Source organism: Cibotium barometz, chromosome 43 (genome assembly GCF_041138505.1).
Source record: "Cibotium barometz isolate CiBa-2024 chromosome 43, ASM4113850v1, whole genome shotgun sequence".
In the NCBI taxonomy this organism is placed as follows: Eukaryota; Viridiplantae; Streptophyta; class Polypodiopsida; order Cyatheales; family Cibotiaceae; genus Cibotium; species Cibotium barometz.
Genome location: NC_141088.1, coordinates 38,151,006 through 38,164,637, shown reverse-complemented (window position 1 = coordinate 38,164,637; position 13,632 = coordinate 38,151,006). Strand labels below are relative to the sequence as shown.

Below are 13,632 nucleotides of genomic sequence, written 5' to 3'. Positions count from 1 at the left end.
ATCCACCTCTTGTGAGAAAACCTTCTTCTTGCCACCATCTAGGTGAAGAATGCTCTTCCTCCACACTCATAGCCATGGAAGCTCTCCGATGTGAAAATGGACCGAGGATGCTCGGGGGATTCACCTAAAAATATGTAAATGTAACACGTGAGTTCATTAGGAGGGGTATATTAATTTAAAAAGTTACAGAATTATATTTACAACAGTGGGTTTTTAAACCAATTTTGAAAAAAAAAAGTAAGTTTATGAAGAAAAAGGGGGTCATTTTATTCACAAAAGCATGTAAGTGTAAGGGATTTTTTAAATACTCCTTGAACGCATGTGATACTACATAGGATTTCTTCAAAGTGAGGATGTCGATGAGACGGGCTAGCACACCCACCTGGCATGAAGTTCCTTCTTGTGGCTCTAAATAAGGCAAATCTCTCAACAACACTTATTTCAGTAAAGGAAAGGTAAGCTCTTAACTTGAACACTCACTACTATGAACATTAAAGATGTTAATCCCTTGAGTAATTTTGGGTGATTTGTTTATAGAATATGGAGAACAATATTACATTAGAGAATGGTGATGTTTACAACACCTATTGTTCTAAAGTATTACTGCTTTCTCTTGATAGGTGAGTGGTTCTTAAAACAAAAAGGATCAACATGGTAATTACCAATAAAAAGGATCAACAAGGCAATTACCAGTAAAAATGCACATCTTTCTTCTTAAAGAAATGTCATTAATGTTGGCAACAATTTAAAGAGTGATCACGTCACAATATATGAAGGGTTTTTGAATACTTGATATGTCTCCCATTTGTGGATCATTCTAACAAATTAAAGAGTGATCTTTGGTGCAATTTAGAGAGATACCATTTGTGACAAGATATGGAGGGCTTTTAAATACTCAACTTGTCTCCACTTTGAGGATGATCTAGTAGTAGATATGTCATTGTTATCTTAAAAGATGCCACTTCGAGTCAAGACATCAAAGATATGCTATATTATTTCTTCTAGTAGTCCACTCTCTTGAAGGATGTTATCCTTTATTCAACATTTATGAATTTTTTCAATAGGATTATTAAGAACTCTCTATAATATTTTTGGTCCAACGTTAATGCTTTTAATCTAAATTTCACTCCTTTCCATATTGAAGAGAATGGCATCCATGAAAATGTGAAACTGTAAAAGCTAATGCCACTTTATGTATAGGGTTGGAAGAATTGAACACACTTTTCTTATTTTGTACTTGGAAAAATGGATACATTGCTTATAACAAGGGGATTGAAGGACATCCCATAAAGAAGATACATACTTGCAAGCCTTGTTTTTTTTTTTTTGTTTGGGGAACAATAGTCATATATATATATATATATAAAATTCCAAAAACAAGCTTTACAACAAAACCCACTAGAGGAGCTTTACAACAAAACCCACTAGAGGAGCTTGTAAGCAATTATTATTGATGATTTTTGTTTAAACAAAACCATAAAAGTTGACCTTGTCCAAGTGCATGGGCATGGTCAAGAAGCAAACAAGGAATGGAGTGTGAGAGAGAGTGAGTTGGGAGCGACAAATCAGTGAAGGGTTATTGGTGTCTTCTTCTAGGGCATTATTTGTGGTGTTTACATTCTACTGTCGTTGGAGGGGTAGAAGAAGGGCATGTTGCAGATGAGGGAGCGGAGATCATCGACGTAAACGAGGGGGACATTGTTCATGATGAGATGCAGCATGGGATCAGAGTGGTGGGGGGAAGGTTGGGCAACAGCAGCAATGTTGAGCTGGGAGGGGAAGTGGGCGAGCTCATTGGGGCGATCAGGCTTGCCGACAAGCGCGCCAAAGTCGAGTTGGTTGTCCAAGGTGGTGGCGCTGGGGAGGTTTGTGAACACAAGAACCTCCGGGGGTGGTGGTGGTGCGGCGGCGGCGCCGCCTGGTGAGCCGTGCAGGCGCTTGAAGTCGTTTGTGCAATCTGTGAAGTTGTCGAACAGGCTTGCTTCCGCATGTTGTATGAGGCGCACCGCATACGACAGAGGGCGCTCCACCAAGTCGCTTGCTCTCGCCATCGCTTGGCAATTGAACGTGAAGGCCCCGTAGTACCCTATTAAGTGGTCCTCGTAAGCATCGCACATGAAAAACAGCCTGCAATGCCAGACCACGTTTATTTTATTGCCCATATTATTTAAGTATCTCTATATCTCTGTTACATATTAACCATGGGGGCAACCAAGGCACCAAAAGAGAGAGGAGAGAAAAAAGAAATCCTGGATTTCTTAAAAATAAGAGGAAAAAATCCTTTCGACTCACCCTTTGTATTTCGATTGACTGTTTTTATTCCGATTGACCCTTTGTATTCCGATTGACCCTTTGTATTCTGGCTTCCATTCCTGCGTTTCACTCCTTAATGTCTTTTACATACCGCAGCAGCACGCGCGTTGAGTACTAGAGTTTCGTGAAGCTATCACAACGCGTGGGCTGAGTACTAGAGTTTCGAGAAGCTATCAAAACGCACAGGTTGAGTACTAGAGTTTCGGGAAGCTATCACCCCACAAGAATTTAGAGTTTCCGGAGACAAATTGGACGTTCGAGGAGAGGTATGCTCTTATCACTCTAGGAATTTGAAAAATATCAAGCTAGAAATTATATGCGTACAAAGCACGAGGGGTCAACCCGCCATTACTAATACAACTCTGCCAAGTTCACAACCTCCCACCCTCTTCCCATTTCCAAGTTTTTAGTTAGAGATTCATTAGTTAATTTCAATCTCCCCTTATTGGTCGTCAAATAGTAAAGTTTTTAGCTAGAGATTCTTCAGTTAATTTCAATCTTCCCCTATTGGTCTTCAAATAGCAAAGAATCTTTGACACTTCCAAAAAGAAGTATGAGTAAAAAAGTAAAAGCCCAAAGTTGGAAAGAAAAACTACCTCACACTTTTTGGGGAGGCAAAAGAAGCTAATCTAGAAAATTCAATCCAAGGAAAAAAAAAGAGAGCACTGATTTTTTATTCAGTAGCATTTCTGAACTAGAGAGCATGAAATCAACCTCTCAAACATCAAGCTTGGGACTCGACCCTTTGCCAACTTAACTACACTATAGGGGTCGATTCGAACCCTCCACCCGCTTTACTAAGGCACAAACATCCTATTGCTTGGCTTTGTAATTTAAAAAATATTACAATATAGGGGACAAATTTTAAGGACTTAGGAAACTAATTTGGTTCTTGGAATATATGGGTTCGACAGCCCGGACCCCTTCAAATCATATAACACAAACAAGTGTAAGGTTCACAAGAGCTTATCTTGTTTGATGGGGAGAAGTGAGTTGGTGCGATGAAAAGGTGGGGTAGAGAAAAGGGGAAGCCATTAAATTGTCACGAATAGGAGGGCTAGTTTTGTTCTTATAGTAAATATGAAAATTATTATTTGAATAATTTTTAAAACAATTTGTTGACCCTCTAGTTAGTCCCAAAATATTTGACTACAATCCCCAAAATTATTTAACTAATAACAATCACTATGACCGTCGTTCCCAAGACTAGACTGGGTGTATTATTTTCCATGATGGTAGCTTACCCACAATAATTGGTAGAAATTTCAAGAATATTTTTTTAAAAAAAAGACTAGATGGTGAGTTGTTTACCTAGCATTTGCATTGTGGGGGATTCGCAAGGCTCGAGTCCGTTCACGCCACACGTGTGCTGCGAGAGCATGCGACTTGCTGCATTCGCACCCTTCTTCCATGTGGAGCCGATTGAGCAATGAATTGATCAACTCAAAAGGAATGTCTAGCTTCACATGATCTAATGTGGCAGGTCGATAGGTGGTGCTACCATGGTGGTATGCCAATGCACCTCGATCTAGGTTGTCCACTTGGCCACCTTCAGTGCCCATCTGCAAGCTAGGGAAGTGGATCTTATAAGTATTCATACTATTGTCATTACTACCATTGCTATAGATGGGGTGTGTATGCATTCCCTTATCACCCCACACAGGAATCACTGACACATTTGGCTTTCCTCGAGCCATCTCAGCCCATCCACACAAGAAATGCATCAACCCCGCTGCATCGCAAACTCCTCGGCATAGCTTGATGCTCAGGATGAAGCCTCCACATCCAAGCTCTGTTACCTGAGAAAGAAAAGATCCTTTAACATCATACGCACATGGCCCAAGACCTTCTAGATTCATGTCTCCATAAGGTTAAACACATACATCATATCATGGAATGTGCGACTACCTTGTAGATCATATCATAGATCAACTCAAAACACGTAGCATTTGCCACGATATAACATTTTTAGCATAAATAGAATTCTAGTATGAGTTACCGAAAACACAATTTAGTAAGTTGACAAGGCTAACCACTTTTACAATAATAATAATAAAATGGCCTAACTCAAAGAAAGCCTTGATGTTTGGAATATTGCAAGCAGCTTTTTGATTAAAAAAATCTTGAAAATGTAGGTCTAATGTATTAAGGTTAGAACAAGCTTAAATCTTTTTCAACTTAGCCGAGCAAAGGCAGTTATTATTCAACAAAATAATAAAATTGTTTAGGATTGACTATGAGCTAGTGAAAAAAACAATTGCATAATAGCTAAGCTTGTGTAAATTGTTGTGAGGTTCATTTTGCTTCATTCTTTTATCTCATTCATGTTGCTCAATTATTTTTATCCCACGCTCAATGTAGCATCATGTTAGGAGTGGACTTGCTAGTCACAAGGTTTACACATCTACTACTCAAGTCAGGAAAATGATGCTAGGGTAGCATTGAATGTGCATGTTCACATCGAGATCTTTCTAGGGAGTTTACAAATATAATCCCCACCAATGACTCTTATCCCTCATAGGTGAAGGGTTTCCCTCATCCATGATTTTAGGACTTTATAGATATTACCCCGCCGATGAAAATGAAAGATCTCGCTTGCCCAACCCTTATGAATGGAGGGTCTCTCTTGTATGTGAGGGGTGAAACCTCATGGATGGAGGATATCTCTTGTATGTGAGGGGTGAACCCTCATGGATGGGGAGAGTCTCTCTTGTATGTGAGGGGAGATATCTATAAAGACCATTACAAAAGGTGAAAAGGGGAGATCTCACTCGCGAGGATCTCTGTCATCTACATGAGGGAGTTAGTTTTGTCCGTTCACATGCATCAAGCCCGTGCCCAAGAGTAAGGATGGGCAAGGTCCTATACTCATATGAGAGAGAGAGAGAGAGAGAAAAGGCTTGAGCAATGAGGAGAGAGAATTCGTACCTGAACACTAAGGGCAGGGGCGTGGACGAACTTGGGCGGCTGCGGCTCCGGCTGCTGCACAATGACCGGCACGTTTGGGGCCAGTGGCTCCGGACGGACAATAATTGTTTCGACCGGGCGGCGCTCATCGATGCTTGGTTTTGCATCAAATACTATGTCGGCGAAATCGGGAACCGTCGTGACGATGAAGACGGCCCCCCTCCCATCGCACTGCACCTCCCACCCCGTCTCATTCTTCACTATCCTGCCCGCCAGTGGGTAGTAAGGCACCAGCACTTGCGAGAGCCCGGACCTGATTATGTCCGCCGGCCTCGCCCCCCCTTGCTCCTTGCGAGGTTTGAACACCAGCACGTGCGTGCTCACCAGCGTGTTCAGCCCGGCCATCACAGTCCCGTGCGTCAATGGCAACACCTCGTATGGAGTTGGCCTAGATGGGGGCACAAGCACTGGCACTGATCTCTCCATGCTTAATATCGTGACGAAGCTCAATCCACAAACAGGTCAACTAATCAGGCAGCTTAGAACGATGGGCGCAGCTGATTATTCTACCTCGGCTCTAAGCTCTCATCAAGATGAATATTATACCAAGCTGCACAAGGTAGCTGGTCTGAGAACTACAATATAAGAAGCTGCTGCACAAGGTAGCTATGGACGATAGGCAACCTAATAAAGAATATATATAATATGTAATCTACTGGAAAGAGGCAGATGATTTAGCACACAAGCAAGCAACGCCCACTAAAGAAATCGAGGTCTTTGCTTTCACAAGAAAGCTACCTTGGCTCCAAGAGACGCATCATTGCCTAAGCATCTTCCTTACATAGACCATTACAGCACAAGCAACCTTTTCAAAGCTTTCGTATCCCTCCACTTTCCACCATCTAAGCAATCTCTCGAGCTAGAGATGCCAAAAGAGGAGTGAAACCCAAGGAAAGAGAGTCGCCTTCGCTTAGGATTACATAATTTCATCTTTATAAGTTCTTCTCAGGCTCCAAATTCTATTTTTAACCATCTCAAATTTAATTTTAATACAAATCCCAAGCCAAACATCTTAATTTTTAGGGTCTTAATCAACAAGATTCAGTACAGGCACTCTTCAGTTGGATGGAAGGAAAGATCAAGCACTCTCACACTCACAGAGTTAAAATGATTGCAACAACAAATGCCCAGAAGTGCCAAAGTACCACCTTGGTTTCCATGGCAATAAACAAAAAGGAAGTACAAAGGTATCCATTACTCAAAAATGGATATAAGGTAAAAACGGTTTAAAATAAAACATGATTATTCACTTCATTCAAACAACTTTTGATTGCATAATCGAGTGTTTGAGCATGAAAGGAATGTAAGGTATCAACCTTGCACGCACTCTATACAAAACAGTTCACGTCGTGAACTGGTTCCAAAACGATTTACGCCGTGAAACATTCCAAACAATTCATGCCATGAACCAGTTCTAAATGGTTCACGTCGTGAAACGGTCACTTTTTCTTCGACCAATCATGGGAGGCCACATGGCATACTCCATTAAGGCAGCGCCGCCCAGTCCGACATCCGTGCCATAAAATCACATTCTTTCCTTTTTTGTGCATTCTCCATTCTGCATCGTGTGATATCCCTGAGCTTGCATCTCCACGCGTTCAATTTTCCACTGATCATCTGCCCCCTACGCAATCGACATATCTGAGTTAAGGTGGGAGCTTGTGCTTTCAGATTTCGAATCATCCCTCCCCTCCTCTAGTTTGTTTGGCGCCCGTCCCCTTTGCTCCTGTTTCTTTCCTTCTTGAACATAATCAAAATTGCGTGATAGGATTAAGTCATACAAGTACACGAGTTTATTTAATTGCATGTGTGTGTTTTCTTCCCTTGTCTTCATAAACCTACATTCTCATAATTTCACAAAACCCTACAATCACCTTTGTAACTCGTACCCTGCACTCTCACAGTTTTGCATTTTCATGAACTATGATTGCTGCATATACAAGTGTTTTGTTCCTTTGCCTTAAACATGACATAAACCTACACTCACCAATTAACTCTCAAAAAATACAAAAAAAATAAGATACATGCACTAACAGTCTCATGGGTTTCACACCTTGCAGACTCACAAAATAACAATCTCATGGGTTAAACCATCTCACGGGTTTAACCAGTTCATGGAATAACAGTCTCACGGGTTTCACACCCTGCAGTCTCATGGAATAACAATCTCATGAGTTAAACCATCTCACGTTTTTTACCCATCTCATGGGTTTAACCAATTCACGGAATAACAGTCTCACAGGTTTCACACCCTGCAGTCTCACGGTTCCAAACTGACTCACAAGTTTCATACTCTGCACTTTCACGCTTTCAAACTGTTTCACAGTTTTAGCCCATCTCACGACTTTTACCTATCTCATGGAAAAATGTTTCATGGGTTTAGCCATTTCACGGTTTTTAGCCCATTTCACAGAATAATTATTTCACGGGGTTAACTATTTCTCGGTTTTAACCAATCTCACAGGTTTCATACCTTTCCATCTCACACTTTCCATCTCACGGTGCGTAAACCTGCACTCTCATGGTGTGCACCTTCTTGCCTATAAACTCATACCTTCTCATTTTCTCACACCACTAACACACTTCTCATCAAATATAACCTTACACACACTTCAAAAAAGAAGAAGAAGAAGAAGAAGAAGAAAACAACGAGGAATATACACATGCTCTCACTAGTCATCGACCTAACCTTCTTCTCATTCTTACAGATGTCAACCTTAGCTACCTCTGACTCAGAAGCCAAGGGGAATCTGACAGTAACTTAACCCAGTGCAACTAGATCACCCATTATGTTAAAACCCTAAAGATCTCTCTAGCTAATATCCATGCATAAACATGCATGAACCAGGCATATACTCATCCACTCAACCACCCCTGAGCCCAAGGGTGCACACATAAATACAATGAAGTATCACATATCTTACCTTAGTGGCCCATACCACCACCAAGAGATATGACTTCACTCCAGCACCAGTTAGCTCTCGCTTGAAATGGCAAGAGAGTAGACACAATGCTCTACCCAAGAGAACATCCCTTTGAGAATGCCCCATGCTCCTATTATATAGGAGGGCTCTCAAGTGACTCTTGACTCTCCATTTCCATGTGTGACCCTTAGTTGCCTAACCCTAACCTCAACCTAAGGTTAGACCTAAACCTTGCCCCACTAGAGTATGTTCTCATGCTCCCATGTTCACATGCCTAGGGTGGGTTAGCCTCCTAGTATATGCACATATAATGTGCACATAACATACTTCCCCTCTCTCAAAACATTGCACTCTTACAATGAAAAGAAGGAAAACTGCGATCAATGTTCTGAACTGACTCCCAAGTCGAATCCTTAATTTCCTTATCTTTCCACTTAATTTAAACTCAGGGATTAGGCAACTACAAAGTCTCCTTTCCCTAAATTCAAGTACCTTTTCAGGCTCATGTGGAACATAAGACTCGATGGTTTTCTAGAGACATATGCACGAAGCATATCCTCAACAATCTGATTCACACACTCTGTTTGCCCATCAGACTACGGGTGATCAGAGAAACTCATACTCAAAGTAGTTTCCAATTTCTTAAAAACTTCCTGCCAAAAATGAGCCATGAACTTAGAGTCCCGATTGCTCACAATATCAAAAGGTAGACCATATAGTCTAAACAGTTGCTTGACAAATTGGTAAGCCAATTCCGAAGCTTTAATTATTGTCTTTGTGGGTAAAAACCAAGCCAACTACTCAAATGGCATCGTGACCCCTACTGGTATATGGAAGTCCCGTAATGAAATCCATGAAAATATTTTTCCACTTTCGAGATGACGGAATATCCAAAGGATGTAATAACCCAATAGATTTAAGGCGTTCTGCCTTATTAATCTGACATTGATGACATTTGACCACATAATTCTAAACAAAATCCGTTATTTTTGGCCAATAAAAAGTCCTTCTAACCAAAGCCAAGGTACGCTGTATGCTTGGATGTCCTGTCGATGGTGTATCATGACACTTAAATAGAATCCTTAGTTTAATTTCTGGCACATCCGGAACGCAAACCTTATTATTTCGGAATAGAAGACCATTCCGTAGTTGGCTTTTTCTTGATTCACCAGGTTTTGATCCACCTCAAAGTTGGACCCCGATTTTGCCAAATTCCAATATTTTCCAAAGAAAATATTTGTATTGAATTTTTCCTTGAGTGAATTTTATAAGTTAGAAGTAATTTCCGTGAAGCTAAGTTCATTAACTTCACCAATTCGACTCAATACATCAACAATGCTATTCAAGCTACCTTTTCTATATTTGATCATGAAATCAAAGTCCTGCATCAATTCAGCCCATCTGGCCTTTCTACCTTCTTTGAAGTCCGGTTGATCACAAATAAACTGCAAGGACTGATGATCTGTCAAGACCATAAATTGAGACCTGTAGAGATATTGTCTCCATGCCTTTAAAGCATAAATAATTGCATACAACTCTTTCTCCTGAACTAGGTACCTAGTATGTGCATCGTTGAGTTTCTTACTCTCGAAGGCCACAAGCTTCCCATCCTCGAACAAAGCTGTGCCTATCGCGCAAAATCACTAGCATTAGTCTCTACAATGTAAGGCCTACTAGGAGCTGGTAAGACTAACACAGGAGCATCTCAAACTTTATACTTCAAAATATCAAAAGTTTCCTGTAGCTTCTCATGCCATTCAATCAGAGAATTAGACTTCTTATTTTTACCCTTAAGAAGGTTGGTAAAAGGCACTGTCAACTTCGGATAATCCTTAACAGATTTTCGAAGAAATACCACGAAACCTAAGAAAGATCACTGCTTGACTGTACGCGGAACTGGCCATTCCAAAACCTTTTGGATGCGATCCAAATCTATACTTAAGCCATCTCAAGAGATCTTATGACCCAAGTATAACAATTCTTTTTTAAAGAAATCACACTTAGATAATTTACAATAAAGTTTCTCCTTCTTAAGCCTTCCTAGAACCTCTTGAAGATGATTCTCATGCTCAGCCAAAGTTTTATTGTATATCAAAATATCATCTAAGAAAACCACTACGTATTTTCCTAACAGATCCTGAAATATATCATTGATCATTTGTTAGAAAGTTGCTGGTGCATTAGTTAGACCAAAGGGTAACACTAAAAACTTGTAATGGCTATAACGTGTTCTAAAAGAAATTTCAAGAACATCTTCCTCTGCAATACGCATACTTAGCTCCTTGCAACCTATCAATAAGATCATCTGACCTAGGCAATGGGTATTTGTTTTTAATTGTAACTTTGTTAAGATGTTTGTAATCAATACACATCCACTGTCAAGTATCTTAATCTTTTTTCTTAACCAAGAGAATTGGTGCACCCCAAGGAGACTTACTTGGTCTAGTTTGACCCATCCTCAAGTATTCAACTAGTTGCTTTACTACCTCGTCTTCCTCAGTCTGGCTAAGCCTATATGGAGGAATACTAACAGGTTCTGCACCCCACACTAGCTCAATTTTTGATCATTCTATGTGGTTTCTAGCTTCACCCTCTATACCACAATGTTGTCAATAAAATTGTGAGTACTACCAGGATCAAACAAAATATGAACGTGATGTCCATTTATTGATCCATAAACATGAAATAATTTGTTCGGATAAAAAACGTCTTTATTGAAAGTACACATATTTCTTTGGTATAAACTTCTTCGGTGCCGCCTTTTATCCAGGTGCTGTAGCTCCATTCAAAGGACATAATTTCTTCATGTGTCCCTTTTCCTTGTATTTGAAACGTGATATTATCCTTGCTCACAAATTTCTTCTTCTTGTTGGCATTGTTAGAATTTTTTGGTTTTGGTGTGAAAACCAACTTTCTTTTTTGTCCACTATTTGAAAAAGTGAACGTGGATTTCTTTTCATTAGATGATGGTTTTGAAGTGTTGGCACCGACCATAGTCTTATGAAAAACCTGAGCTGCTTGAATAGCATCCTCAACGCCGTAAACCACTTAGGATGTGAACCAATTATTATATTTTTGGGCACGGATCCTTAGGGCATGAATCCTTAAGGCATGAGAGTGCAAAAAATGGTTCACGCATGAACCTTTTTTTTGAAATTTTTTTGGGACGTAGATCCCTAGGGCGTGAGTGTAGAAAATGGTTCACGCGTGAACCATTTTTTTTTGAATTTTTGATTTTTTTGGAGTCTAGTGGGAAATTCGAATTTCTTTATTTGGGGGGGTATTTTTAAATTTCTAAATTAAGGAGATATGGACATTTTCACAAAAAGTTAAGTGGGAATCAAAAAAGTCAACCTTTTTATGACACCCCCTTATACCCTTCATAAATGACTTCCAAAACGGACAATTTGACAACTCATGGGCAAGATACTCATTGAATGCTGATTAGTCTTAAAATGAGTTATGAAAAAAAGTAATTAAGAGTTAATCAAAGATTAATCCTTTCACTAATCTTTTTCTCTTTTACACTAATCAAGGACTCTAATTAACCACTAATTAAGGACTCTAATTAACCATTAATCTTTTCCTCTTTTACACTAATCAAGGACTCTAATTAACCACTAATCTCTAATTAATTCACACAATTGAGCACATCATTGGATAGAGCAAGGGAATGCTAAGCTATGTGCATCAACAAATGTGTAAATTAATCTAAAATAGGAGATTAATTAGACTCTTAATTTTGGTCTCTTCTTTTAAGGCAAAATTAAGCAAAAGAGAGTCAAATTTCTTCAGTTGATAAAGAAATTGATGTAATTAGGTGTTTTGAAGCATGTATATGCTCTCAAAATAGTAATTTCAATTACGTACATGATCAATTTGGATCCCAATTAACACATTTTCTAAATTTTTTACCACTCTTGAACAAAATTAATCACCCTTAATGATAAAAACCAGTACATTAAGAGAAATTAGTCGAATTCAAGGGTTTTTTTATGGTTTTAAGAAATTTGTTTGAAGGATTAACCTACTCCTAATGCTTGCTACACTCTAATGCAAACAACTTCAACAAAAAACACACAAATTAAGCTAAAATTAATGATTTTAGTTCTATTTTTAACACCAAAGAGAGCTAACATTCACTAAAAATTACATGCTATTGCATTGTTTGATGCAATGGATGCAAACTAAACCTGATACACTCTATATGCAAGTCCTAAGAACATGAAAAACCCCTTAACAACAACAAAAACAATAAAGTAAGCTAAAAATTAAGCAAAAAGCATTCTTTACAAGAACAAAAAAGAGAGTTATTCTACACCAAATCACACACGAATCACCATCAAAGCCACATCTTTTTCATGGGAAACCATTAATTAAGATAATGGGCAATGGGTAAGCGTAGATTAGAGGAAAAACGATGGAAAAATCCAAGGGATGACTCCCTGGCAACGATGCCAAAAATGTTATGGCTCACCCTAACCCTTCTTGAAACAAAGCCATAAGAGATTACTTGGTGAACCACAACTGTCGTGAGGATCTTTCCAATGGCCAAGCTCATAACCCTTAACGTCTCCAAGCTCTATAACTCCTTGAGAAGCAATTCCACCGTGCCTCCCCCGCGAGCATTGTCACACCGCCACGTTACACTACGTGCACTCGTCCCTCCTCTCACCTCACGTCACTCATACACACTCACTAGCATGCATTAGAGAGAGAGATTAGCAAGAGGATTAGCAAGAGCAAGACTCAATTGCACAATGGGAGAGTATGTTGTATTATGAGAGAAATTCACTTATATACATGGCCATAAGTGTTCACACTCACTTAAACTGTGGCCGGTTGGGCACTTTAGGCTCATAAGAGGCCTAATGCTATTACAATGACTACTCTCATAATATATCCATGAAGTACATCACTTGGTACTTCATCCTTCATGCTTCATGCTACCATGAAGTATATCACTTGGTACTTCATCCTTCATGCTACCACATGCTCTTGAAGTAGGACTTGCCATAATTACTCCGTCACACCATTACGGGTGCCCGTCCAAGTTGTAGCTTTGCACACCATTGCTTCATATCTTGAATGTATGACCCTTTGGTGTATCTATCTTGACTCCTTGATGTAAGATAATGGTGGTAGTTCTTGTTAACCAATGGGTTAACAATGTCACTGGCATGGTTGGTGAGATTATGGTTGATATGTTGCCAGCAGTGGATGACAGGCTATGTGATAGGAGTGTGATTTTGAGGGAGCTTGATGGAGGGAGATTTTCTTGGTTGTCCTCTCTCTCTACTTGAACTATCTCTCTCTAACTATTGCCACCACCATCTCCGCCCACCACCGCCCAGCCCAACCCAACCCACCCTCCCTCTCTCTCCACTCTCTCTTCTTCCCTCTCTCTCTCTCCTTGTCCCACCACCGT

At 39.8% G+C, this 13,632-nt stretch overlaps 1 protein-coding gene across 1 annotated transcript; it reads right to left on the bottom strand.

The window, feature by feature from the left end:
• Nucleotides 1–1,197: 1,197 nt before the first annotated feature.
• LOC147613889 (10-deacetylbaccatin III 10-O-acetyltransferase-like) lies at nt 1,198–5,890 on the bottom strand. Its single transcript, XM_086781883.1, has 3 exons — nt 5,242–5,890; nt 3,625–4,112; nt 1,198–2,127 (listed from the first exon to the last, which is right to left on the bottom strand). Exons 1-3 carry the CDS (start codon nt 5,704–5,706, stop codon nt 1,614–1,616), a joined length of 1,467 nt encoding a protein of 488 aa, XP_086638009.1. The 5' UTR covers nt 5,707–5,890; the 3' UTR covers nt 1,198–1,613.
• Between the last annotated feature and the right edge of the window lie 7,742 nt (nt 5,891–13,632).